This window comes from Falco peregrinus, chromosome 3, assembly GCF_023634155.1.
Source record: "Falco peregrinus isolate bFalPer1 chromosome 3, bFalPer1.pri, whole genome shotgun sequence".
Taxonomy (NCBI): Eukaryota; Metazoa; Chordata; class Aves; order Falconiformes; family Falconidae; genus Falco; species Falco peregrinus.
In genome coordinates, this window is record NC_073723.1 from 108,499,116 (window position 1) to 108,525,715 (window position 26,600).

Genomic DNA, 26,600 nt, shown 5'->3' on the forward strand with positions numbered 1-26,600 from the left:
GCGAAGGACTGTTTTCTTGTTGTCATTGATATAGGGGCTTGATCCTACCTCGGCTGAAGTTTGTGACAAAATTCCTGATGATTTCAGGATGGCATGGACACTGAAACCAAATGCTTTGTGGTTTTGTTTCACCCTTGCTCAAAATTTGGTTTCCGATCAAGGACAGACTGGAAAATGATTTCTTGCACTTCAGGAGCTTCTGTTTGTAGTTGAAACTAAGTGCGGGTCTGATATGGGAAGGTGGCACACATTCTCAAACAGGAGTTTTTTATCAGAAAGTGTACTTAACTGATGATCTAAGGGAAAAGATTAAGGTAAAAGTTCATGATAGTTATTGTAGGAGAGAGGGGTGTGTGTGAGGTGTGTGCAAACAACTCTAGCCACAGCTAAAGTATTAAAAGGTGTGGCATGAATTAAAGGGTAGAAAGCGGATGAAGCCAACTGAATGTACAAATCAGTGTCTGTTCTTGGATCACACTACAGGTGAGATTATGTGTTACAGGTGAGATTACACACCTGGCACCTTCTAAAATGTGCTGTAATTGACTGTCATTTGAAGTGTCCAGTCCCTTACTCGCGAAGGGCCACCTGAGAGATGGCGGCCAAAGTGACAGTGTTGAGAACAGACCAACCCCTCAGCAGCGCCAAGGCCTGGGCTCGAGCAGGTGGTGACGGTGTGAGGTGCCCATCACCATTTCTCCTCAGCGGGACCCCACTTGCTCTAGGCCCTGCCGCGGGTTACTGCTGCGGGTGTTGAAGGGTTGTGCCCCTTCCTTACTCTTCCCTTTTTTCGCAGCCTTCTGCCGGGTGCTAACTCCAGCTCCAGGTCCTGAGCTGGAAGGAAGAAGCGAGGCGCCTCCTCCGCCCTCCCCTAGGGCCGCACGCCGGCCCCGCCCGGCTGTGCCGCGTAGGGGCGGGGCGCCCAGCCCGGGGCCGTGCCGCTGCGCCTGCGCGCTGCCCCGCCGCCGGCCCGACGCTCCTGAGGAGGCGGGGAGAGGACGATGGAGGCGCGCAGGGTCCGCCGGCCCCGCTCACTGCCTGGGAGCACCCGCGGCCGCCGCCACCACCACCGTCGGGCTCGACGTGCCGGCCTCTGAAGGGGCAGGGGGGGGGGACGCTCCGCCGGGCGGGGCGCGGTGAGTCGGGGGCGCGCGGCCGGGCTGAGGGGACCCCACTGGAGGAGCGCGGCCGGCCTGAGGGGAGCCCCCTCGGGGACGCGCGGCCGGGCTGAGGGGAGCCCACTGGAGGAGCGCGGCCGGGCTGAGGGGGGGCCCCAGTCCGGGACGCGCGGCCGGGTGGGGGGGACCCTCACCCGCCTCCGGAGATGCGCGGCCGGTCTGAGGGGAGCCCTCCGGAGAAGCGCGGCCGGGCCAGGCGGCTTCCCGCGGGGCGGCCGGTGCGTGTCCCCCCGGGGGGCTGCGCGGCGACCCCGCCGTGGAGCCGTGGCCGCTTGGGCTCCCGTCCCTGTCCCTGTCGCCGGCGCGGGGCGGGCGGGAGCCGCGGCGGCCAGTCCCGGGGCCGGCCCGGACCGGAGGCGCTCCTTTCCCGCGGCGGGCGGCGCTGGGGGAGCTGTGGCTGCCGGTGCCGCCGCGGGCTGCCACGGAGCGGCTGCACGGCCGGGAGGACCTCTCTGCGGGAGGCGCCGTCAGTGCGCTGCGGGAAGGAGCCCGGAGGGAGGAGAGTTTCCCGAAAGGATAACTAGTAAACCCGCTTAATTTGGCCCGCGATCGCCTGGTCACACATCAACTGTGTGCGATCCCCCTCCTCGTTTGTTTTAACATCTGCGTTTCTGACCGAAGGGATGGCGGTGAGTTTTAGGTTACGAACGCCCGTGCTTTGGTGTTGTAGGTGAGCGTGTTGGTGGTTCCGAAGCGGAAGGGTTAACAAATGGGCTCGTTTTCCCTGGGTATTTAACACGTGATAGTCATACTATCTGGTTTTTAGTAGAAATAGCACTAGAGTACGTAATCAAAAAACATACTACTAATTTTCAGCTGTTGACTGCTAACTTTAATATGGAATATTATTTCGTGGTGGGTTATTTATTTTTTTTTTAATTCAGCCACACCAGAATGTGAAGTTCTAAAGGAAAACATAAAAAGGAAGTTTTGTCTACCCGATAGGGTTGTTTCTTCTTTTTTGGGTGAGAAGAGGTTTAGTGCCTTAGGGATGGAGTCATATGCATGTAATCTTTATTGGAATGTTTTCTTCAGTAAAATACAATAATAAAACCCAGTTCTCTACGTAATTAAGTGATTAAGCAAACAACGGTCTGTAGCAAGAGGGCAAGTGATAGTTTTTGGATATGACATTGTTCTGTTATGCCCTAATACAGGGTTGATGATAAAGTACAAAATGAGGAGTTTTGAACAGCTGATGCAATTTTTAAAAAATTAGTAGAAATATTGCAGTCTTGAAGGTGTGTTAAAAGTAGCATGAGTGTTTAGTCAGGATGGACCCTACACTAATCCTCTGATCGGGATGATTTAGGGCGAGGCATTTGGCAGGAAAAGTTTGTTACAAAATAACAGCTTACAAGTATGTTGTTAAAAAAAATTGACTTGATGATTTGCAGCCTTGAGCTCCTTGTGTAGCTGCTTGCATCAAAAGATCATGTGCCTTTGTTCTGTGCAATCGAACAGCAGAGAAGATGGCTTTTTAAGATGTGAGTGTTCGTAACTCTTACTTGGCCACCTGGATGTGGATTTTGTATATATTTATATATGTGAAAGCTTAGTAGAATTCTTTTAGACATCTTTTGTAACTAGGATTGTTACAGTCGACCCAGGGGTATAATTCCTTAATAATAATTGAACAGTGTAGTAAAGCTTTAGGGATGATGCTATGGTGTTGTGTCCTTCTATATAAAGATGGTTTGATGAAACCTTTGTGAAGTTCTGGGTCGTGGGAGCATTTATTTATAATGATAGAGAAGTTGAAGGTGGGAACCTATAGTAAAAGTTTGGATACATGTGAGAGGTGGCTTAGCTGGCTATTTTGTCCCCGTCACAGAAACGTGATGTTAAGTGTTTGCACTTTCTCAATTGTCTTGCATTCTGTAGCACTGAATATCTAAATGTCTTTTTTTTTTTTTTTTTTTAATAAATTTTGGACATGACTTAGACCAGAGCAACCTTTTTACTAGGACATGTGCTTAAAGTTTTTAGATCCAATCCTGGAAGCTGTTCAGTGATAGTTTTGTCCTTGTGTCAAGTCTGCTTATTTAATAAAGGTCTTGTGAGGGAATGTTAATTAAATAGTACATGGGGTAAGCTGTAGTTAAAACATCCTGAATTGGAAAGTATTACTTGGAAGGAATATCAAGTCTTAGGCTGTATTTAGTAGGTCTGTACACCGTCTTACTTCCAGTTTTATGCTAATCTGATTTTCTTTACTGGCAGCATCTGTCAGATGAAGATACTTCAGACAGAGTCACTTGGAAACACACTTTATTGCTTACTGTGTAAATTAGTTCTCTGCACCTCTTTAGTCAAGGAAGGTGTGGAATAGGATGCATATGTATCAGCTGTTAATTTACTGAGAGCTAGTTCTCCATAAACTGTTTTCACAGATGTTGCATTTCCATATGCTTTGTTAACTGTTACAGTAATTTTATTTTCCTAGGCCCAGAGCAAGTTTGCAGTGTTTGGATAAAAAGGAATGAAGAGCTGGTAATCTGTGTAAGGGGGAAGCAAAGGAAAATGATGTACTGTTAACTGCCTGGGCTTGTCAAATTTTTGTGTGTGCCCATTTTGCAGTACAAATTTTTGAGAAATAATTACTTATAATTCTGACTTTTGAGACAGGATGCATAGTGCAGATATGCGTACATGCATATATGAATATCTTTGTGAAATAGCTGTTGGGGATAGATAAGAGGAGATGAGAGACTGCTCACTATTGATTTTTACTCTCAATACTTCTGAAGTAGTTCAGTAGCAGTCCATACTGAGAGCTAATTAATGATATATATAAAAACGACTATTTTGTATAATTTCCTAGGGTAATTTTGTGAGGACAGGGTTTCTTTTGGAAATACCCGGTGTCTAAATTTGATAATAAAACACAGTTGCAGTGGTTCAGTGCCTGCTTTTTGTCTTCCACCAGTTCCAATGTGTTTTTTTATCTGTCTCGTTTATTCTTAAGGAGCTGATCTCCATCGATGAATAATTATCTCCATTTTTATTGGCTAATTCTGCAAAGTGGAATGTATTCATGTATGCTAAATATTAAACTTGTCTCACTATAATAATTTTTGTTGCTATTAGCTAAGAGCATGATACTCAGTAAAGATACAGTCAGATCTGTAATTCTTTAAAAATCAGAGAGGTGCTAAAGTATGTGGAAGTCTAGGTGTATAAAGATGCTAGAGAAGCCTTTTCAGACCCTCTGAAACCAGACACTAGAATGATTTCAGGTTGTAAGGAATAATCCTTAGATTTACAACTGAAAATTAAGGTATTAGATTTTTTTTAACATATGTTGATTGATAGACCTTTAAGTGCATCACAAGTGTGAGTAGCTACAAAGAGAGGGTAAATGAGTGTCTAGTTTTCTCACTTCTTCTATGGCTTTTTTAAAAATTATTTTTAAATCTATTGATAAAGTCCTCTGTTAAAAAACAGAACTTAAAATCTTGAATTCTTTCTGTATTTGACAAGAAAGACTGCTAATTCAGAATCCAGTTTGTGTGAGGGAAGCTGGGGGGGGAATCCATCAGAAATGGTTGTTCAAGTCTATCTGGAATCTCTGAAGTAAAAACTTCAGAGTGGGCTAGTTTAGACTATAATTTGAAGAACAGACCATGTAAAAACTTTCCTCATGCACACACAGATGCTAAAAGACCCTTTTCAGTCAGATACTGAACATCTCATTTTAAAGTCACTTCTTTTCTGAAACTCAGGTATCTAAATTACTTGTTTTCTGTAGCTGGTTCAGAAACAACCAGCCAGACATGCATTCCCCAAAGCTTAACAAGGTTGTGATAAAAGGTAATACAAATTATAATCCATTAAAAATAATTTATGTTGTTTCAGTCAGATTTTACAGTCTGTTTACATATGTGCTTGCACAATGAGAGTAATTATGTGCATAAATCAACTAACTGGAACAAAATTTACATTAAGCTTAAAGTTGTCTAAAAATGGAGTTATTTCAGCATATTTGTAATTTTTTTTATGACTGTTTCCCAAGTCATGGTCACAGGTGATACTAAGTAATGAGTAACCAACAACTAAACACTGATACCTTTATATGTACAGGATCTCGTAAATTATTAAAGGCTGACAGTAATTGTACCTCTTTATAGTGGTATTCTCTTAGGGTAAGCCTTATCTACAGTAGGAGCAAAAGTATTTTCTAATTTGATTAGGTGGTGGTTCTGTCTAAATTAGTAATGAGCCAGTGCTCATTCTAAAATTACAACTTTGTTTTCTTGATACTTTTGTTATCTAGAAGTTGGGATGCTGTGGAACACAGTACTTGTCATTGTCTGGTAACTTTGCAGCCACATATTGTTTTGTGCGTATTTGCCAGAGCCATAGTCCATTTTAATGGCTACAGTACTGTTATGGTCCATTCTCTACATCATACATTGGGAAGTTCATCCGAAGTGATGTAACTGCTTTTAAAACATCTGCAGATTTTTGTTGAACAAACTTTTTCCCTGTTGAAATCAACAAATCAGCTCACTCGAGGATGTACTGTTCCTCTGAACAGCATTATCTTAGATACTATTTGGTTACAATTTAGTGTTTATTCATACGCTGAAAGTTGCTTTCTATTTATATTCTGGTAAGGCTTCTTCTATTTGGTTCAGATAATGATGAGAACTTAAAGGATTTCTAGCGCTTTTGGGGACAGATGGTTCTTTAAAGTTTGGGGATTGGTTTGGCTGGGTTTTACTTCTGCAAAATTGCTGTCTGCTCAGCTGTTTATCTTTTTTATTTGTGCAGAGTATTTGTGGAAGTTGAAATATGTGACATTTGTCCTTACTGCATCTTGTTTGTTTTGGACCATCTCCCCAGTTTGTCACAAATCATTTAAGAACTTAGGTATCATTCTCCAGCTTGTTTTGGTCTCCTAGCTTGATATGAATCTCATTTTTTGTGAAGAACTAAAGTTTATTTAAGCTTACCTATAGCATTATTTGTTTTGCTTGCTTTGACAGGTTTTTTCCTGCTATAGCTTAGAGTATTCTAGTTTTATTTGTTCAGTGTAGCTATCACTTAATAGGAGACTTTATAGTTTTCCTGAGTCTTCATTCTTTGGGAATATTTAAAGCTTTTCTTCCTCTTCAGTATCGAAAATAAATTTATTTTATCGTTGTTGTATTGAGCCTCTTCTAAATCTGGGAACAGGAGTGTTATAATTCTGTCTGGTTTTCCTTCCGGTGTCTTCTGATTACCTTGAAGAACTTGTCAATTGCCCAGATGCTTTTAAGAAGTATTTATCAAAGTGTGTAAACTCAGTATTTAATACTACGTTAATACTTTGCTAATACTGACATTTTTCTTCTCTCTCCTCCCTATCCCCTCTCTCCTGATGTTTTTCCACAGGAATTAAATTTCTCTCTCACTGAGGTTCCTTCGCTTCCAGTATGGAGATGAATCGAGAAAAACTGTGTACCAGTAAGGCTGATGTGAGCTCAGATTCTGCTTATCATTGCTCAACATGTCATGATGATGAGGAGTGGAGCAATACTAGCCGGGGACGAGCTAAGTCACGAAGTTTGTCTGCTTCACCAGCCCTAGGAAGCACCAAAGAATTCCGGTATGGTTCTTAGTTCTTACTACCTTGAAGAAAAAAAGAAAATAAATAAATAAATAACAAAAAAAAAATGTTCAGATTTTAATTTTTGCTCCTGTGTTTATATAACCATAGTCTTGCAGCTGTGACAAGTGATAATGACCGGAAATAAAAATAGTGGTTGGTGGCACTAAATAGAGAGGGAGAACCACCCTATTGTGGTCCATGCTGTGAAAAGAACTTGATTTTCTCAAGTAGCCACATAGGTGGTCATCTCTAAACTGACATTCATGTAAGCAGCTTCTGGCTGGTTGTGAGGCCTGCCTTCTGTTCCAGTGCTTCTTGGGAGATCTGAAACTGCTTTTCATAGGTATTTCAGCAATGTTCTATATGTGTGTATACAGCTTCAGCAAAACAACACGTTACTCGTTTACTTTGGATATGCCATTTAAATGCTGTCTGAAGTGAGCTTGTTGGAGCCTGGATTCAATGACGTGTTTGCGTTTAGAAATGGCTGTGTGAAATGTAATAGATCCTTTTTTTGAAGGCAGACTGCACATGAAACTACTATCTGTAGTGTCATGTATTGAAATTACTTCTTAGTAAGGAAGTTTTTTAAGAAAGTATGGGTATATTTCCAGTTAGGAGAAGTTCTTAAAGTGTAAAATTTATGAAGGTTATTGTTTGTAAGCAGATAAACACAAAATACCAAAATACTAATTTTCAAATTTGAGGAACTCGTTGTGCCCAAGTACTTCTAGGGTTTTGGAGTAGATTTGAGCTTTGGATACTATGATACTTGTCATATTTCAGCCTAGCTTCAGAAGTTTTAAGTACCTTCCAGAAATAAAATAGAAATGCATCTGTACTGAGCTATGTAAATTCACAGCTTGATAGTAGCTCAGGTGACAAGAAAGGAACAATTTTGTGCTTGGTTCCAGATCTTTAATCAGTAGGCAGAACTTCACCTTTTGCTCAACAAGTTACTTTTAAGGGGTTCTTAAAATGTACTTCAAAAGGTTGTTAGCCCAAATGGAAGGCAGGAAGGGGGATGGACTAAGAGCAGACCTGTAATCAAAATGGCGTGGCTGTCGAAACAGGTATCTGCAGAGTTCATAGTCTCAAAAAAGAATCAAAAGTAGAGAAACTTCTGCAAATTTTTGCAAATGCTCAAGCTAGAGCTGTAGTGCTGTGTGTTACAAACCTGTATGAGTACTTAGGTTATACGGTAACATGAGGCAGCACAAAGTATGCTTGTGCTTGTGGATTGTTTCACAGCAATGAGAAACGCCCATTTTTTTCTCTGAGCCAAATTTCTAATCTAGTTGCAAGGCTCTTGTCATGTGGACAGCTTGGACAGAACTCTTGATTTTTGTGATCTTTGGACCCATTGTAAATATTGAATGACATGCAGTGGTGGTAGCAGTGTGTCTTGATCTTGTGGGAAGCGTAGCAGAACTTTACCTTACTTACATTGTGACCCTCTATAAAAGCATGGACAGAATCATGGAGGAGTTTCTCAACAGATGACATTTTCGTCCAGAGTTACTGCTTTGCTGGTAGGAATGTTCTCGCAAGGCAGAGCATGTATGGGTGAGGCCGAAGATCGCAGGGGGAAGGTTTATGGTGAAGGGAAGCTTAATAAAAGCCTTTATCTGAAGAGTCTAAAAGGTTAGGAAAATACTTGTTTTTCATATGTAGTTCAGAAAGTCAGTGTACTTTAAGGCTTTTGGAAAATGTTGACAAGTGCCTGTGCTCTGTCTAGTCTAGCTGTACTGTTGTGTGTGTCATAGTTAATTCATAAGACTTTACGTTGCAAGTGTGCTGTTTAACTGTAAAACTGGTGTTTTTTTCACTTCTCCACTTAAAGAACGTAGGCTTCAGTCAACCTCTGTAAAAGACCATGTGGTCTAAATTTTTCTGTATTATTATTTCCTAGCTAAATAACTACTTTTTTAGACTAGAATTGATCTTTTTAGACCCTACCTGTTGTGGGTTTGATTTAGGGTTATTGTTTACGAGGATTTTTGGTTTGTGTTTTTTCCATGAACAGGTTCTTAATTCATTCACTGGCTGTCTTCAGTTCAGTGCAAAATTGTCACAAGGCATGTTGCAGAATGTCAGAAAGTGATTTCAGGCTTGTTGTGTAGCATTCAGGTTGTAGTAGCTGCCTGTCTGCTTTGAACTGCCAAGTACATTTTCTAAGAGATTATGTCTAATTTCCAGTGCATCACTGTTCATTCTTAGCAGACAGTCTTATTACAAACATTTTTAAATTCTGTTCACTGAAATATTTTACCTGCATAGATTGAGTACTAATAAACCCAAATAAAATCTCAATGAAAATGTATACCAATTATTAATTGCAGCTTGCAGAGAAAACTTTGCTTGAATCTCATGAAGGTCAGATGTGGCTATTTAATGCCTGTTGTAGGAACAGAGTTCAGCCAGTTACTGGGAGTTTCATGGAATAATGGCCTGTGTTAAAGAAGGCAAAAAGACAGTTATTTGGGAGAAAATGAGTGGAGCAAAAAGTGGAAGTGATGTTGTCAGGGTGTTCTTTCACTATCCCAGTTTCAAGTGTAATTGTTCACAAGTAGATACACACTTACCATTCCTTTACCCATATTGGTACACACATTAATCTCTAAGTAATCAGTCCTTGCTCATTTTTCTGTTTTAATATAAATAAGGTAAACTTTATAAAAACAGTACTAATCTTATGTGTCTGGATTAGTCGAGCCTGGACTTACAAATAGGAAAAAATACTTGAAAAACAAGTATCACTTCTATATGTTAGATGTAGAAAATTCAATACTCATTTTCATTATTGGAATTCAAATCTTATACATGTATATCTTATTAGACATGGAATAAATAAGATGTTGCTTTTATTCCTTAACTGTATCTTCTTAACCTGTCATCTGGTTTTGATTTTTACAGATCTCTGAGGAGTTTTTTTAGGGCTAAGAGTGAGTCATCAGGCTGGTCTGAGCTACTTTGATATAGACAATAGAAGGCAGTGCAGTAATGATTTGTTATTGCCAAGCAATAGGTTGGTTAGCAGTTCCTGCATTAATTGAATTAAGCACAGGAAAAGCATATGTCCCCCTTCTTTTTGATGGAATAATTCTAATAGCATTTACATAATCTTTCAACAGTTTGGTAACTTGGGTAAGTTTTACTCCCCTTTAAAGATTTGCTGAAGGAGGTGGGAGGGAAGTAGTGCAGGACAGTTCTGACTTGCTCCAGATAATCTCGTGCTAGAGCCTAGGAGTAATCTTGTGTTTTGGGTGGGATTTAAATTTGAAGATAAATGACATTTCAGAGCTCCCCTGTATTTGAAGAGAAAGATCATATTAGCTCTTATTAGATATATAAATGGAAAAAAATAACTTTTTTTCCCTATCTCTTCAAAACTAATGCCAGGTGCTGCAGATATGTATCTCCATATAACTTAGAATTGAATGATTTTCATTTTATTAATTTAAGGATGATTTAAACAGCAAAAAATTGTGTTTAAATGTTCGTGACACTATTACTGTGACTTTACCATGGCAAAACAATCTGAAAATGTTGCCTTGGTGTTGGAGATTTCATCGTAAATGCTTGTCCAGATTTACACTGGGAAACCTATTATATATATGTTACCGTATGGAGATGAAGAGCACTGATTAAGCTATTTCATGCATGTTTATACCAGATGTAATCATTCTGCATGTCCTGTTCTAAAATTGTGTGCTCTTAGATAAGATGTAGTATTTCAAGAAATACAGAAGAGAAAGTATTGTGGTCGTTGTGTCTGCAGCAGTAAAGCTCATGTCACTTAAGAATTGATGCAGACTAATCCTTTACACACACTAATGACACAAAACTTAACATTGTAGTTTTGGGGTTTTTTTGCTGAGAACATGGCCTGAAAACAACAGTCTTGGGCGTAATTTTTCATGTGCCTAGTTGTTTGCTTGCTCAGTCAGCAGAAATGAATGCATGCCAAAATATTACAGAAGAGAAAGTGCTTATACTATATAAACCAAAGCTCTGTCTTATGTTTTGTATTTTGATTGATTAGGCCCACTTGTTAAGTGAAGGTTGTGAGACTGCTGAATTACATAACAAAAACTGAAATGCTGGTACTCGGCATACTAGTTTGCTCAGCTAGTGTTATTACGGAAGTATTTTGAGTGTCTTTGGAATGTTGCCACAAGCCTCTCATTTGACATTTTCTCAATGTTATTTAATAACTTCCTACAGAATCTGAAATGTTCAGTCAGTTACTACTCAAGTATCTGGTTGAGTGCTCAGTGTTAAATACTTGTTTATGCTATCATGTTGACTATTATTTGGGATTACAACAAACTGAGGAGTTTCAGAATGTGTCAATTCTTTCTTGTTCTAGCTTAAAAAAAAAACCAACCCCAAACCAAAGCTTTTTTAATATGTAAGAATTACATACCTAATTCTGAAACAGGAATTATCTGTGCTTTGTTTCTTGAACACAGGAATTTTCCTTTTCACAGTAGTGAGACCTTGAAGATGGATTATGTTTTCATAGCTTGGAATTTATCCCCATTTTTTTGGTCTGAGAGACACATGGTACTGTTCTGTATTGTAGTGCCCAAAAGAGTTGAGACTAAATAGAATCTTTGAAGACCTTGATATGAATTCACAGAACCAACTTGAGAAAACTTGAGCACATCTTCTTTGTGGCTGTGGTGCTTCCTTTGTGCAAAGTGAAGATGAAATGAGTACAAGAAGAACATGTGCATGGTACTAATATTTAGGCAGTGATTCCTTACTATGTGGAGGGGATAAAACTGTGAGTGAGGCTTCAATTAAAATTGCTTTCAAGGAGTAGGGACAGGAGTTAAGTTTTAGATTCGAAATGTAAGAGTTAGTACATGTAAAATTACGTTGGCTGGTCAACCACAAATGGCTTTTTTGTTGGTTGGGGAGCTAATTATACCCGGGTTGACTTCACATTTCTTTTCCTTATGAATTAATTTAATTTTTATATATATGTATTTTTTTTCTTTTTTTTTAGGAGAACACGCTCCTTGCATGGACCATGCCCAGTGACCACATTTGGACCAAAGGCCTGTATGCTGCAAAATCCTAAAACGATTATGTAAGTACTTGTCAAATGAATGGTATTATGCTTATTTTATGTGAAAGGAAGAAGTTCACTTTTCCACTATTCAGCCCCTAATCGACATCGTACTTGACCTGGTATTTAGAGATTTGCATGTTGCTTGATTGCCAGTTGGGGTCTGCATTTAAAAAGTCAGTCTGAGAGGAGAATGGATAGCACTGCTAAACTGTATTCTCAAGTAAAACCCCACTAGATGTGCATTAGCTTGATCTGCATGTTGAAAACTGTAATATGGGTTTGAATGTCATGGTGTTTTTTTTTCTCCCAAGTGATGATAGGACATAATCAGTATTTCTCTATATGGATATATAGTGGTTTGCCAGTTGGAATACTTCCTGCAGGATAATGGACATAAAAGGAAATTAATTTTACTGGTTTTACATTACTACTGCTTGTGGTATTCTTAGGCCCACTATCTACTACTGATACCGAGAGAATTTTACCAGTGTGCTTAACTATAAATGTTATAACTGATGTATCCATGGCATTGCCAAGCAGTGCAACACTGTATTATGTAGTTTAGCTACTAGTAGAACGCTGCATTGTATAGCTTAGCTACTAAGTAGATAAGAACCAGTCCGAAGCAGAGACATGATCCCAGAGTGCTGAAGCAGGGCCAGGAGAAGAGAAGGTCATGAAAAGGATGAGAAGATGACAAAGAAGAGGATGAAGAAAGGATGAAGGTGTCCTAAAGGACCACCAGAGGACCCCTGACCCATTAGGCCACACATGTGTAGTAAGAGTGCAGATATGATAAGTAGTTCATGGAACTGTAAGGAATATGCCAATAGTTTCTCAGAAATGTCATTAATACATATAGATTGGCCATCTAAAGATAAGCAATGAACATAGTTGGGGTGCGCGTTGCGTGGCACTTATTCCCTGTGCATCCAGCACCAAAACTAAAGAATTTCTGCTTTCTAATGCTCCAAACCGGGTATCGGAGAGTTTTGTCTCCGATTTTTCAGTATCGCTACCTAAACTATTCAGAGTTTTTTCACAGCTCAGTAGATGTGTTTTGGAAAAAAAAATAATCAACCATTTCACATAAAAATGCAGCAGGACATGTAAACAGTATTAAGTGCTGAAGTTTTGTTTAGACATGTTTTGCATAATCTGCAATCCATAGTTTAATGTCAACAATGACAACTATAATAAACACTTTCCAACATAATTGACAGTAAACTTGCTATGCGTATTAAACAGCCTTTTAGCAATCTAATTATGATATGGAAAAGTTATTGGTAGCATTTCGTTTATCCCGTCAACTTGAGATACATAAAGAGTGGTGTTTCTGAATGATAGAGGAACAAAAAGTTTTATGGCCAACACAAGGGAAGGAGGAGAAACTGTTCTGTGTACTGTGAAATCTGAGGGAAGCCTTCTCCATCTCGGTATTATGTGTTTGAGCTAGTAGTTTGTGGTTTTGTATTTGATCTATGGCACCTTCAAGTGTATGAATATCATTAAGGCACGTTTGCTTTTAGACTTGGCTGATAAATTTAGTGTGAAAATAAGGATTGGTTTCTGCTTGGCAGGCATATAAATGTTTTAATTGTGTAGGTTGCGTGGTAGAAAAGTGTTGCTTTTTACACCGTGTATTATATACTTAATAAATGGTGTCTTGACTTGGTCAAATGAGGAATGTCAGGGTTTTACAGATTAAATAAGTTAGTGGTCCCTATTTTTTTCCTTGAAAAAGTTTTTTTTCATTGCTCTTTCAGTTAAATGTAAGGTATTTGAGCTAAATATTTATTTCTGTAAATCTCTAGCTATATACTAGTAGTCTTTCTCAAACCAGGGTGGTGGTATCCTAACTTTTTCTACAAAGGTGTGACGATAATCTTGCAGTGTACAGAAACTCTTAGCTTGCTCATTCTTTCTGTCTGTCCCAAAGTTGGTGATTTGATGTGCTGCCTGAAAACCCAGCTTGCTGCTTATATTCACCCACCTGACTGTGGTGAAGGTGCTCCTCCCCCTGGGCTGGGCCAGCATGGTGCAATATAATGAGTGTCCAGGTCGGCAGAGTACAGAGGCTGCAGGCAATACTGAAGGCACATGCTACCTGCGAGGGAGAAGACTCTTTATGCCGTGTTCGGAATAGCTGGGGAGTAAGGAGTGCTCTCAGGTCACTGAAGGAAGGGACTATTTGAAGACCAAATTGTAAATGTTTTTGTTGTGGCTTCTGAAAACAAGCAAAAGCTTTTTGTTTGTGTTGTTCTTCTCTATGGTCAGTAATATTGTTAAGCTCTCTTCACTGGAGAGGATTTTTTAACAGAAAATTGTAGCGTTTATATACAGGCATAAGTTAGTGAAGGTATTGATGTCTCTTTAAGTGCTAGTGTTGATGACTGTAATGAAAAACCTGTTTTCTGAAGAGTTTTTTTAAGATGACCAGGTTAATTGAATGACTATTCAGTGAAAAAAGTGCTTGTGTTGTTGAGGAGAGGTCAGGTCAGATACCTCTTGATAAACTCTTGCTTGAAATGAGATGTTTTCTTATGAAATCTTGCCTCTGAAGATCTGTAATAAACGTTTTATACAGGATTTTTCTGTAAAGCCTGACAACTTTTTGTTGAGGCTGATTGTAATACTTAACTGGGGAAAAAATTTTCAGAGAAAAATTTGATTTTGAGGTAGCAGTTCATTAATGAGTGATAAAAGCCTCAGCCTTTTCTCTTTTTTTGGAGCTGTTGCATTTGCCTGATTCTTGGAAAGAAACATGAAGGTCTTAAAGCATGTCATGAATAATCTTTCATTTAGTAGAACTACGTGGAATTGGTGAGTACAGCTGAAATAGACTGTCTTTCATTTGAATGAAGTCTGTAGTAGTTCTAGGTTTATTAAATGAAAAGCAGTACTGTAATCTTTAGTTCTTCGCCAGCTTTAGGAGAAAGCTTAATCATCTTGAAATGGTTTTGGGGGTGGTTGTATTTTTTACTTTTTAACAGTATCAAGTTTCAGGGAATTTAATTTTGCAAAATGAACTTTTGTATGGGAAACACCATATAAGACTTCAGCTTCAGTTCCTTTGCAAGTGTTTGGCAGCAACATTAATGCAATTCCTTTTTTTATTATTACTTTATTTTATTTTCAGTTTAGCTATTGGTTGGTTAGTCAAGTCAGAAAAAGCCTTCCAAATTCTTAGTCATCTCAGATTCATGGCGATATATGAGAACCAAGTACGGTATCTACAGGACACCCTTACGCTGAGCCGGGGGATTGGACTAGACTCTCTGCAGAGGTGCCTTCCAATCTCTGCCATTCTGTGGTTTCTTGACTGAAAAACACAATGAGATGAAACATAATGTAATGTTGAAACTTGTATGTGATACTGCTTGTAACTGCATATTGTAGTCTTCTGTGTTATGTAATAATTTAGAGAGAGAGGGGGCACTGTTTCTTACTAAACATTTATTGGTATTACACCGCTTCATTAAGCTATAGTTTCTGCTTTATTTATATGCAGAATGTAGGCATTTGGTTATTCCACCACCTGCATCATAATCTGTTTTATTTTAACCCTTGAAGTGCTAAATCTAAATATCTTTGTAAATTTGACTTGTTCAGCATTAATACTAATCTGCTTTGCTTTATGGATTACACCTGCACTGTATGGAGGAGGATGGGATGCTTGTTATATGTGAAATACAACTGTGAAGTCATGTAGCTTAGAAGTAGGTTTAAAAGAAGGGGGAAAATACAGCTGGGTATTTCTAAATCAACTAATTGTATCGTAGAGCAACATGAGGGTTCTGTTACTGAACCCTCTTGAAAGCTGCAAAATTATTTGTGTACATATATTTAGTTCTTGAGGTTCTCAAGGCTTAGAATGCTGTCCTGACAATAGGCAGGAAGTAGTTTAAAAATATTTTTAAAAGATTGTTTGGGGTTTTTAAATTTATTTTTTTTTAAGTAGTAGTTGTGCTGCTTTAAGCAGATAAACTTGCTTTGGGTTCAACACTAAAGTAAAATTAATATCTAGATTAGAGTTTTAAAGAAATGTTGCACGAAAGTTATGTATGCTTACATATCTGTAATGTTTGCATGGAACAGAAGTGTACAGGCATCTGTTCCTATTTAAGCTCTTTTTATAAGGCTTTATGATAGGAAATATAAGAGTTGCAAATGTAGACTTCCCAGAATAGAGTGTATGTACTAAAGTTTTTTCATAGTTAAGGCTTATCTTGAGGATTTAGTACAGGTGACCCTGTGCATCGTAATTACTTGCTCTTCTCTTGGGATAGTGTTGTTTTGTGTTAGTAGAAAGACTGTAGAATTTTTGTCTGCATCTACAGGCTTCAAACTGTATTGAGAAATCTGTGACTGTATACTGGTATAAGTGAAAAAATGCTGAAGGAAATACTGCTAAAAAGAAAAAAAATCTGGGTTGGAACTATTGCACTGTTTTTTAAATTTACGTTGACTTAAGCTGTTTGACTTACAGGATTGGATGGGAATACATTTTATGCCGTTTTTATTTCTGCTTTTCTAATTGGATGTTTTTTCCTTATTTTGAATCAGCTTAAGAGGAGAGAGCACTAAAACAAGATAGAGGAAAGCATTATGGCTGGAAGCATCAGGGAAGACCTCAGTTAGTTCAAGAACTTGATCCAAGAGCTTTTGTAGTGCTTCTGTTAAAGCCCATGTTTGCACGTTATGAGCATGGTAACAGTGACAAGAATGGACACCTTACTACTGTGTTACCATCTTAATACAGTAAAGCATTGACTGGTTTCATAGGGGAATAAGCATCACTGCAAAACAAACTATTGCATTCTTCTTTCTGTTGCTCTAGGACTGTGTGCAGTTATACGTAAGGATATATTCTTAACACACCAGAATGTTGTCAAAGCAAAATGTAGTGACATTGTCTTTTTTTCTCTTCTCCAGGCACATTCAGGATCCAGCAAGCCAGCGGCTGACATGGAACAAACCTCCCAAGAGTGTCCTTGTTATTAAAAAGATACGTGATGCCAGTCTGCTACAACCTTTTAAAGAGCTTTGTGTGTATCTTACTGAGGTAATGAAACATAAATTCTCTTTTTTTATCATAATGAAAAATTTTACATCTAAACTGTCTTCAGTTACTGGTTCTGCTGAATGTGGAATGTGCAGCATTGTATAGTGCAAATAAATCGCACCCATTGCCACTGGAAGTAGTAAAACTTGTTTCAGAGCTTAAGATCAGTAGTTAAGTACTTTAAGTACAGAGCTTTTTTTTTTTTTTTTTGAAAAAAAAAGTTAAAGTAAAAACTTTCCTTTATTTTGCAGTTTTAAATTACAGGGAATGGAATATAAAAAGCTGAACCATTTAAGCCTTGAACAAACATAGTGATGTTACTGCATCGTGTAGTCTATATTCCAAAGTTTATTTTCATTCATTAGGTGGTCTGTGCATGCTGCAAAATACTCCTTAGAATTAGACCACACATTAAAAATAAATCCCACAACCACCAGATGCAGACCACTTCTGTAATATATTATTTAGATGTTTTAAATGAATGCAAATTATGGGGAGAGTCAAATATTTTGTTTTTTTAAGAGGTTATTAACAAGCTTATCTTACTTCTCTTAAGGAGAACAATATGATAGTGTATGTAGAGAAAAAAGTATTGGAAGACCCCGCTATAGCCAATGATGATAATTTTGGACCAGTGAAGAAGAAATTTTGCACCTTCAGAGAAGGTATGGTAGCGACTTCTTGAAAGCAAAGCTGAAGTATATTGCTTATTTGTCTCGGTATTTCCTTAGTCATTGGGTCAATAGTGTTAAATTAAAGTGTCTTTTGGAAACAGCTGTTGTTACATCTTCGTTGTGGTTTTTTTATATTTGTAAGTGAATGTTGCTGCACTTAATTTATGTTAAGAAATTAAGCCTGTTGATAAAACTTAATTCAAAACTTGTATTTCAATGTTGCTTATAGATTATGATGATATCTCCAATCAGATAGACTTTATCATATGCCTGGGAGGAGATGGGACCTTACTTTACGCTTCTTCGCTTTTCCAGGTTGGTCTTTCTGGGAAATAGACTTAAAGACATCTTTTCTTTTTGAAGTAATTGAAGACGGTTGGGTGTGGTTTTTTTTTTTTCCTTTGTTACTGAGTTTGGCATTTGTCCTTTGCTGTTCATGCCTTTTTTTATCAAGTCTGTTTAATCCTATACCTGCTGCAAATAATGTATGTGATGTGTTGTTTTTATTATGCACAGCTGAAGTTACATCAATAGTCAAAATATTTACAGGCAATTAGTTGAAGTATGAATTGTTTTTATTCAGTAGCTTTTAAATTCTTTTCTTTATTGATAGGGTAGTGTACCTCCAGTTATGGCTTTTCATCTGGGATCCCTTGGATTTCTTACTCCATTTAATTTTGAGAATTTTCAGTCCCAAGTCACTCAGGTTATAGAAGGTAAATTTCAGGGGACAAGGTGTGGTGTTTCTGTTTGTTACATTTTCTGTAGCTTTTTCCAAGACTAGTAAATTTCCTTAACCAACTCCTGTAGGTTGTCCCATAAGATTGAGTCTCAAGAAATGTATGCTAAACTAACAAAAGCATTTTATTGTATTGGCCCATTCAGTGCTGCTTCCCGTACTATTGTGTAAAGGAAAATGGCTAAGAAATAACTTTGTCCTGGGTGGAGTAAACAAGTATAAGATGATGCAGAACTTCAATTAAATAACATTTAAGTGTAGCTCTGAAGTATGTGGTAGTCTCTTTCTCTAAGCAGTGCAGTACCTAAATACTGAGAAATCAGGCAAGTAAAATATTTGAGGAAAGAAACACTTTGCTTCTTCAATGTGGGGTTATTTGATTTGCATCCAAAGTAGATTCCTGAAAAAAAATGTATAAAATTCTCAAATTGCTAGAATGTTGTCTTTTAATAGGTGTTTCTAATACACTAATTTTCTTTAAGCTTAGCTATTGTCTTAGTGAAGATCACATGAGCCTAACAGTGTTTTCCAATCTTGATCACATCCATATAAAACTTAAATTTTCTTTTTACATGATGAGGAAAGGTAGGAAGGACTGGGTTCCAATTTGACTTTAATTTTGCTCATTACTAGTAAAAATTAGTTTTGAGCTTTAACCAAGTGTAGACAATTGTCATATGAATGAAATTGGGAACTTTGAAAGCACGGGCAATAGATGGATGGTATTTCATACAGTTTGCTAGTCATTACAGGATTTTATTTACTGTACTAGCATATCATTTTTGTGTACTTTCTCCTATATTTAAATTCTAGGCAATGCAGCGCTTGTTCTACGAAGCAGGCTGAAGGTGAAAGTAGTAAAAGAGCATAGAGAGAAAATGACAGTACAAAACGGTATAGAAGAAAATGGAGTAGTGTCTACAAATATGGAGAAAGAAGTGGGCAAGCAAATTATGCAATATCAGGTCAGAGGTCAACATAAGCATAAGAACAAATATGCTGTTTGTAAATTGCTTTGTACTACTTTTATTATAACCTTCCCCTTTTCAGTAGTTTACTTACATTAGCCCAATAGTGTGAAACTGATGCATACGTGCACTAAATAATAAGGAAATGGTGTAAATCATTATTTTCTGCAATCGTAAGTGCTAATACTGTACTTTCCTGTAGTAATATTTTCCTTCTATTTTGAAAACAAAGTAGTAGTTCTAAAATGGGGTAACCCAAAGATTTTTATAAGTGAATAGAAAACCCTTGCACCTTGTTAGTAACCAGCTTCTGGAAATAATTCTTAACATCTAAAAACTTCAGCTGGCACTTGATGAAGAAGTGTAAAGAGAGTCTAATGTGGCAGGTACTAAATCAGCATGAATTTTTCAAAGTTCTGAAAACCATGTTTGAGCTTGTTATTTATTACATTGCCAAGTCAGCAATAGCAGTGTAATATTTGATGTCCTGACAGGTCCTAAATGAAGTTGTAGTGGATCGTGGTCCTTCCTCTTACCTTTCCAACGTAGATGTCTTTCTAGATGGACACCTGATAACAACAGTGCAAGGAGATGGTGAGTCTGCTTCTTGAGTTAAATTGCTTATCTGTTTGTGTGTAGATTGTTGCTGGTTTCCTGGAGGATACTCTCACATGGAAACAAAATCTCAAGCTTCAGTTTACTGGTGACAGAAAATACTAATGTGCGAAGAATAGGTATGTTTATGCGTTGGTAACTAATGTGTTCCACAACGAAGCATTGAAGTGTTGCAAGCTTTGTTTGTGGACTTGTGAAGGCAAGTGGCGTTTTCTTTAGGCATAGTATGTTAGGGCTAAGGGCAAGAAATAGCTCAGAAAAGATTTGCTTGGATATCTGGAATTTGCTGAAGGCCTACAATCTCAACTCATGAAATACAGCAGTACATCTTCAAAGCTCTTATCCTTAAAATTATGAATGGCACTGTTAGAAAGTTGTGTAACCTCAGATCTAGAATTTTATGCAACTTACAAGAAGCTGTAGAACAAACGTGCTGTGCCAGGATTAGTAGAGAGTTTCTGACTTTTTGTGTATTAGACCGCAGTTCTCCTGCGAAATACAAGTTGATACATTCTTTGCTTCATTTTCATAACAGTGCTGTTTCTTAGGCTTCCAAAATAACACATTGATTGTAATGCTAATGTAAGTGAAATTTTTGTCTCCTTTCACAGGAGTCATTGTCTCCACGCCGACTGGTAGCACTGCATATGCAGCTGCAGCAGGAGCTTCTATGATTCATCCAAATGTTCCTGCAATAATGATCACCCCCATCTGCCCTCACTCATTGTCTTTCAGACCTATTGTTGTTCCTGCTGGAGTGGAACTCAAGGTTAGCTTCTGTTATGTTAGTTCTCTTTCTAAGTTAAAAACTTCTGTAGTAACCTTGTGAACTTGACCAAAGCAGAAGAGGTTAGCAAATGCTATGTATCTCCTGCATTCTTTCAGTTGTGGGAGGGCTGGATCAAGTCTGGTTGAAGAATGCATCTTTGTTTAAAGTAATATACCCACTAGCGGAATACTTTACACTGCTTGTTCTGCAAAATGTGAATACATACATTTGCATTCTGACTAATGAAATTTTATATATTTTTGACTGAAGTGCTTATATATCAGTGGTGTTTAAGGGGATAAAAAAATTCTACTTTCATGGCTAAAACAAATTGCTGATTTTGAATATATTGTAGTTATCTGCAATTCACAAATTATTTTTTTGTTAACTCTGTCTTGCAGAAAAAAAGGTAATACCTGAGTATAAAATGGACTTAGTTAATGTGTGTTTTTAACAAATACCCACGAGTAAGGATGAACCCCTTTGTGCTTCTTCTGTCTGTTACAAGCCCCTAGTCTGCTCAAGTTGGAAGAGAGCTAGCATGTTTAGAAGGGCTCTTCTAGGGGTGTTAAAAGATTAGCATTAAGAAGTAAATGTACACTGGGGTTTCTGTTCCTATTTTCCAACGCAGATCAAATGTTTATTCACAGCACTGTTCTCGGTCTACAACTACTTTCATGTCAGTTGGTCTAACTGGCCAATGGTAGTCAACTCTTTACTAACAGGAGCGTATGTTAAATATGAGCAGAACTTCCTAAATTTGGCAGCTTTAGATTCATTTTGTATTAAAATCTATTTTTCTGGGTTAACTGGACTGATTTTGTTGAAAGAGATACTATGTCAGTTCACGTAACTGAATTAAAGTCTGTACTAGCTGTAGCTGGAAAGTCTGTCTGGTTTATGACCTTGTAGTTATTAGGAGGGGGTTTATTGCATGTAGAAAAATATATGTATTTATAGCAGACATGAAGTGAAGGTTTGGAACTTGTGTGCCATGCTACTGCATTGTTGTTATGGACATATTACAAATTTCCATGCAACTGTAAAGTTGAGATGAGTCAGTTCTGTACTTGGAGGGAAGATGGAGAAGGTGCTAGTTCCTTGCTCTTGAAAAATAGATTTTGGACCTGAAGTTTAATTCTTTTCTCATTTTCAGATTATGCTTTCCCCAGATGCCAGGAATACAGCATGGGTTTCATTTGATGGAAGGAAGAGGCAGGAAATATGCCATGGAGACAGGTCAAGCCTTTTTTTCATTGTTGCATCTCTCTATAAGTATAGAAAATCTTGTTCTTATTCTCTTAATCTGCCAGAATGGTTGCTTGCAGTGAGGAAACAAGCTTTTATAAACACTCTTAACAGCACAAACTGCGCTAAAACCATTTAATTTCTAGCTTGAGTCTTTTAGATCTTCCTATGAAAGCAAGTGAAATGTTAGGACAAAAGCATGTAAACATTGCATGCTTGGCAAGGAAGATGGACATGTCTTTAGAAAATTCTCTAAATTTAACTTAAAGGTAAACCTTAGGAGTTTGAGAAGCTGTAAACCAACAGGAGTTGCATTGGCTCTAAATAATGCCATATGGTTTAAACTGTGTTAACTTAGTGAATGGTTGTGGTCACTTGCAATGCTATTGCCTTGAGTGAGCAGAACGCAGCATGTGAAGTTTGCTAAGGTTTTATGTGCAAAATGTGGTGGCTTATCCTCCTGGGAATAGGATAGTGATTTAAAGTAACTGTGTGATACGTGACTGGTAGACTTGCAATTCAGGCTGACTTTGGTGTTTTTTTTCTCTTGGTCCATACAAGTTCCCAGAAATGGAAAATGTATAGCTGGCACGACATTCCCGTCCTGAACTGTTTGTATTTCCTCTGAGATTGAAAGATCTATAGAATAGATCAGGATACTAGTAAGGGTTCAAACGGGAGATTTGGCCCTTTGTGAGATTGTAGACTTCTTAGCACTGTTGCGTATAGTTAAAACTTGAAACTTAAAGGCCAATGTGGTGATTTCCGTTTTCCGTTGTCCCTGTGTTGTTGATGTGAAGGCAAGGAGATTCTGCCTGCAGGATGTCATGGAGTGGTTCGGTATTCTCACTGTTTCAGTGTGCTGTCCACAGCACATCCGTTAGCAATTTTAAGCCCTGCGTTCACACTGTTTAGATGAGCCTGCAGACTTGGTTATCGCTTGATTATGGAAATTCGCTGTTTTACCAAATTGTCTGAACAATAGCACTATATTAGGTAGTGAAGAGAAAATATTATTATTTTTTTTTCAATTGCTATTCATTGCCCTTGACTGACTGGGGTATTCCTGTGTTGTTGCAGTATTAGCATCACTACCTCTTGCTATCCCCTTCCTTCGATCTGTTTCCGAGATCCTGTGAGCGACTGGTTTGAAAGCTTGGCTGAGTGTTTACACTGGAATGTTCGGAAGAAGCAAAATAACTTTGCTGTTGAAGAAGAAGAATTTTGAGTGTCTACATCTAACAAGACTCATGGGAATGGAAAGTGGCAGTATCCCTTCTATATGCTTGGATTTTTAAGTTTTTGGCTAACAAGTGTGGTCACCATCTCAGACATGTATAAGGATTATAGTTTATATCTGTCTGATCTGCTGATGGCTGGAAATTATTGTGCTACTTCCTGTCCACCAAGGGTAGAAATGGAAGGAATTAGGCTCTGATTGTTGTGATCCAGTGTGAATTTCCTGCAAATGAGCGATCTGAAAATGGTTTATTTCTGATTGGCATTGACAACCGCATCTGTAGATTTGATTGTAACCTATAACTTAACGATAATATGGTAGACTGAATGTAGATACATAATAGAAAAGTGGCAGTAGAAAAGTGGCATTCAAATATTCTATTTAATTTGGTGTATTTGTAATTCCATTTAAGACTGCTATGCATATAAAGTCTCAAAGAAATTTTCTTTCTTAAAAAAAAAAAGAAGCTTCTCTTTGTTAGCTAAAGTCTTGCCCAGAACGGCTCCCCATCAAGGACAATGCTTAAAATACTTTCTCCTTACTTGCAACTGTGACACACTGTGAAGAAACGCCCATGAAGAATGTTTTTTATTAATTGGTGGAACTAGTAAAAAAAAGTTTTTTTTTTATATATCTGTCTTACGCCTGTTAGAGCAGTGTTTGACCTTTGGCTGTCATCACTGTGTAAACATCCACAAATAGCATGGGCGAGCATTAGTGTGGGCTTAGCTGGTTATGACAATGATCTCTGTTTTTGTAGCTGAGCTAGTGCATAGCTCTGCAGCTCCTGTTGGTGGGAATCATCAGCGTGTTGGTTTTTCTTATTATTTCTGTTTGATTCTCTGGAATAAATGGTAGTATTAGAGACTACAAAGTGAAAAAAAAAAAAAGTGTTCAAGTAGAATCTGGACTTCAATTACTATTACATTGTCTAGTTCCACCATTGTCTTGAAGAAAAGAATATTCTATACTATGCCCTGAATGCCCTCAACTTCCACAGATACCTTCCAACTCTTGGTGCTGAGTAATACAGAGAGGGATACTGCGTCATAGGTAGGCTGAAAAATGAGAGGACACATTCCCAGTAGAGTAGCAATGGTGCCTTCAGCACACTCAAGATATTCTAAGTCTCATATTTACTTTTTTAAGATGCTTTCAAATGTTTCTAACTTCTTTATGTACATATTTTATTGTATGTGCTTTTATGAAAGAAAAAAAAAAACCAACAAAAAAACTAGTTGGGGGGAAAAAAGGGTTTGTACTATACTTTAACTGAAAAGTATCAAACCCAAGTATAATGTTTACATTTATGTTCTCTGTGGTGCAGTCTCATGATCATACTATTCAAACAGCATTTTCAAAGTCTTGCTGCATTGGTCATGAAAGGAATGGACATCATGTGTTAAATTTAAGCCTATGGCATAATATTGTGGAGGAATTAATTTACTGATTAAGATGGGATTTCCTTGAAAGTGGAGTGAGAAGCTTTGTTGAACTTTTCATGATTGTCTTATGTTGTTTATGTGGTCCAAAGTGGTAATGGGAAATGTATAAATTTCTGAACTCTGCCTAACCTGCTGTCCTCTGATGGTTTAAACAATGTCTGTTCCATTTTGGATACAGCCCTAGTCTGTCTAATTTTATTAAATCCAGGTGAGAGCACTTTTCCATGAAATAGTAGTAAACTCTTGGTCAATGATACAAATCACACTGAAAATGTGTTAATATAAATTAGTACACAATTTGTAAATTTTGTAAAATAGAGTATTGGTTTAATTTGGTCTAAATAGACAAATTTTGTGATTTCCTGGAGAAAATCCAGATAGCTTTTGGGATTTGTTTTTCACTTGAACCTGCAGTAATTGTTTTATCACTGTTTTGAAGCTACTTACGGGTTTTCTAGGTGGAGTATTCAGTTATTTAATAACTATTTACTTTTTGAACTATAGAAGTGTCAGACTTTTAGCTTTGAAACTTATTTTATTTAAACATGCAATAATTGAGAAAAGGAACAGGGTATAGTGGCTATATAAATGTTTTGTTAAGCGGAAAACAAGCAGAATACTAGGCATGCTAGGAAGTGGAAATCATTTTGCAGAGGTGAGGTGAAATGGTTAATGAGCCTTATCTAGTATTTTTTTAAAGATAAAACTATATTCAGCACTTTTTATTTATGCTTTTTATAATAGTAAAGCTATTATTGATTAAATTGCTGAACTTTAATTTTCAGAGTGCATAGTTCATGATATCTGTTATCAAAATTTACCTAACTAGTTTCTTCAGATTAGATCTAGATTAGGAGTTGTCTTTGAATTTATCACGCACTGCAATTGCATTACTGGCTTTGAGGCTTTTGCAGTTTTGCTTGTACAACTGTTGCCGCTTGATAACAATCTTACTTGGATCACTGATCAGCCAAGTAGAGCGCTGCAGTCACTGACTGAAGGAAAGAAAGTCACATGATGACTTTAGTTTTTGCTTTTTCTTCAAAAAGCTGCATTGATTATAATTGTCCTAGCTGCTTTATATCAAAACACAACCCAAATTGTGTTAATACATGACAAATTTATCTAACTGTACGAAGTCCATTTTCAAGGCCTTTAGTCCGCAAACCAGCGATTCACAAGCAGGCTAGTGAGGTTTAAACGGCAGTTAAGTTTTGCATATTTAACTGCTTAAAGTGTGGGCAACTTCTGTTCAAACCCCAGCTGAAGCAGAGAAAAGCTGTAATGCACACTTGGTTATATTGGCAATACAAGCTCATTTTGCTGATGTAGCTTACTCAAAGTAACTTGTTTAAACTGTACTAGTAAAATAGGTTTTTGCTGATTAAGAGCAGTGTGTCTAATATAAGGGTTTGTAAATATCACTGCACCCACAAATCCTTTCCAGTCTGCAAAGGGCCAAGATGGAAGCCTGGAAATTAATAATTTTTTTTTTTTAAGTTATTCTCTAGTAGAGAATTTAAGAAGTTATTAACATGTAGTATGGCATAAAGCAGTGTACTGAAATTTGAAGAGAGGAAAAATCCTGTTACATATTGTTAATGCTTTGAAAACTTGTTTTAAATATTGTTGAAAACAAATATTTTTCAATCCTTTCAATAAAAGCTTTTTGTAAAGTTGGATTTGTAAAGCAGCACTTTGACTGTTAAGAATATAAAATTAGGTACACACGATTACTTGCTTGGAAGGCAAATACCCAGTGTGGGGTTTTAATACACTGTCTCATGGGACAGTAGCATCTGCTTTCTGGAAACATACCCAAGGCTCTTTTGAATGTATATGTCTGATACCAATCTTTTCTCAAAAGTTTCAAAATAAAAGCTGGATTTGCTGTGCAAGTTGAAACAAATTTTCTATACAGCTAGATGTGCTACCTGAATTATGCTTTTGAAGGCCCAAGAGGAGAAAAATGAGGAAAGA

At 37.8% G+C, this 26,600-nt stretch overlaps 1 protein-coding gene across 6 annotated transcripts; it reads left to right on the forward strand.

Annotated features, from left to right (window-relative positions):
- Positions 1-977: 977 nt before the first annotated feature.
- On the forward strand, positions 978-26,302 carry NADK (NAD kinase). Of its 6 annotated transcripts, none has more exons than XM_055799599.1 (12): positions 978-1,136; positions 6,558-6,771; positions 11,792-11,875; positions 16,793-16,922; positions 17,479-17,587; positions 17,826-17,911; positions 18,210-18,312; positions 19,149-19,300; positions 19,798-19,897; positions 20,530-20,687; positions 21,844-21,926; positions 23,016-26,302. In XM_055799599.1, the coding sequence occupies exons 2-12, from the start codon at positions 6,599-6,601 to the stop codon at positions 23,161-23,163; spliced, it is 1,326 nt and encodes a 441-aa protein (XP_055655574.1). In that variant the 5' UTR covers positions 978-1,136; positions 6,558-6,598; the 3' UTR covers positions 23,164-26,302. The 6 variants fall into 6 exon arrangements, with proteins under 6 accessions (XP_055655574.1, XP_027643365.1, XP_013155046.1 ...); XM_027787564.2 differs by lacking the exon at positions 978-1,136 and adding an exon at positions 1,568-1,807; XM_013299592.3 differs by lacking the exon at positions 978-1,136 and adding an exon at positions 4,724-4,991.
- Positions 26,303-26,600: the final 298 nt, after the last annotated feature.

Excerpts from the sequence above, each read along its gene's own strand:
- NADK (XM_055799599.1), top strand. The coding sequence starts at position 6,599 with ATGGAGATGAATCGAGAAAAACTGTGTACCAGTAAGGCTGATGTGAGC. Across the intron at positions 16,923-17,478 it reads TTTGTGTGTATCTTACTGAG|GAGAACAATATGATAGTGTA; the intron begins GTAATGAAACAT and ends ACTTCTCTTAAG. Across the intron at positions 17,912-18,209 it reads ACGCTTCTTCGCTTTTCCAG|GGTAGTGTACCTCCAGTTAT; the intron begins GTTGGTCTTTCT and ends CTTTATTGATAG.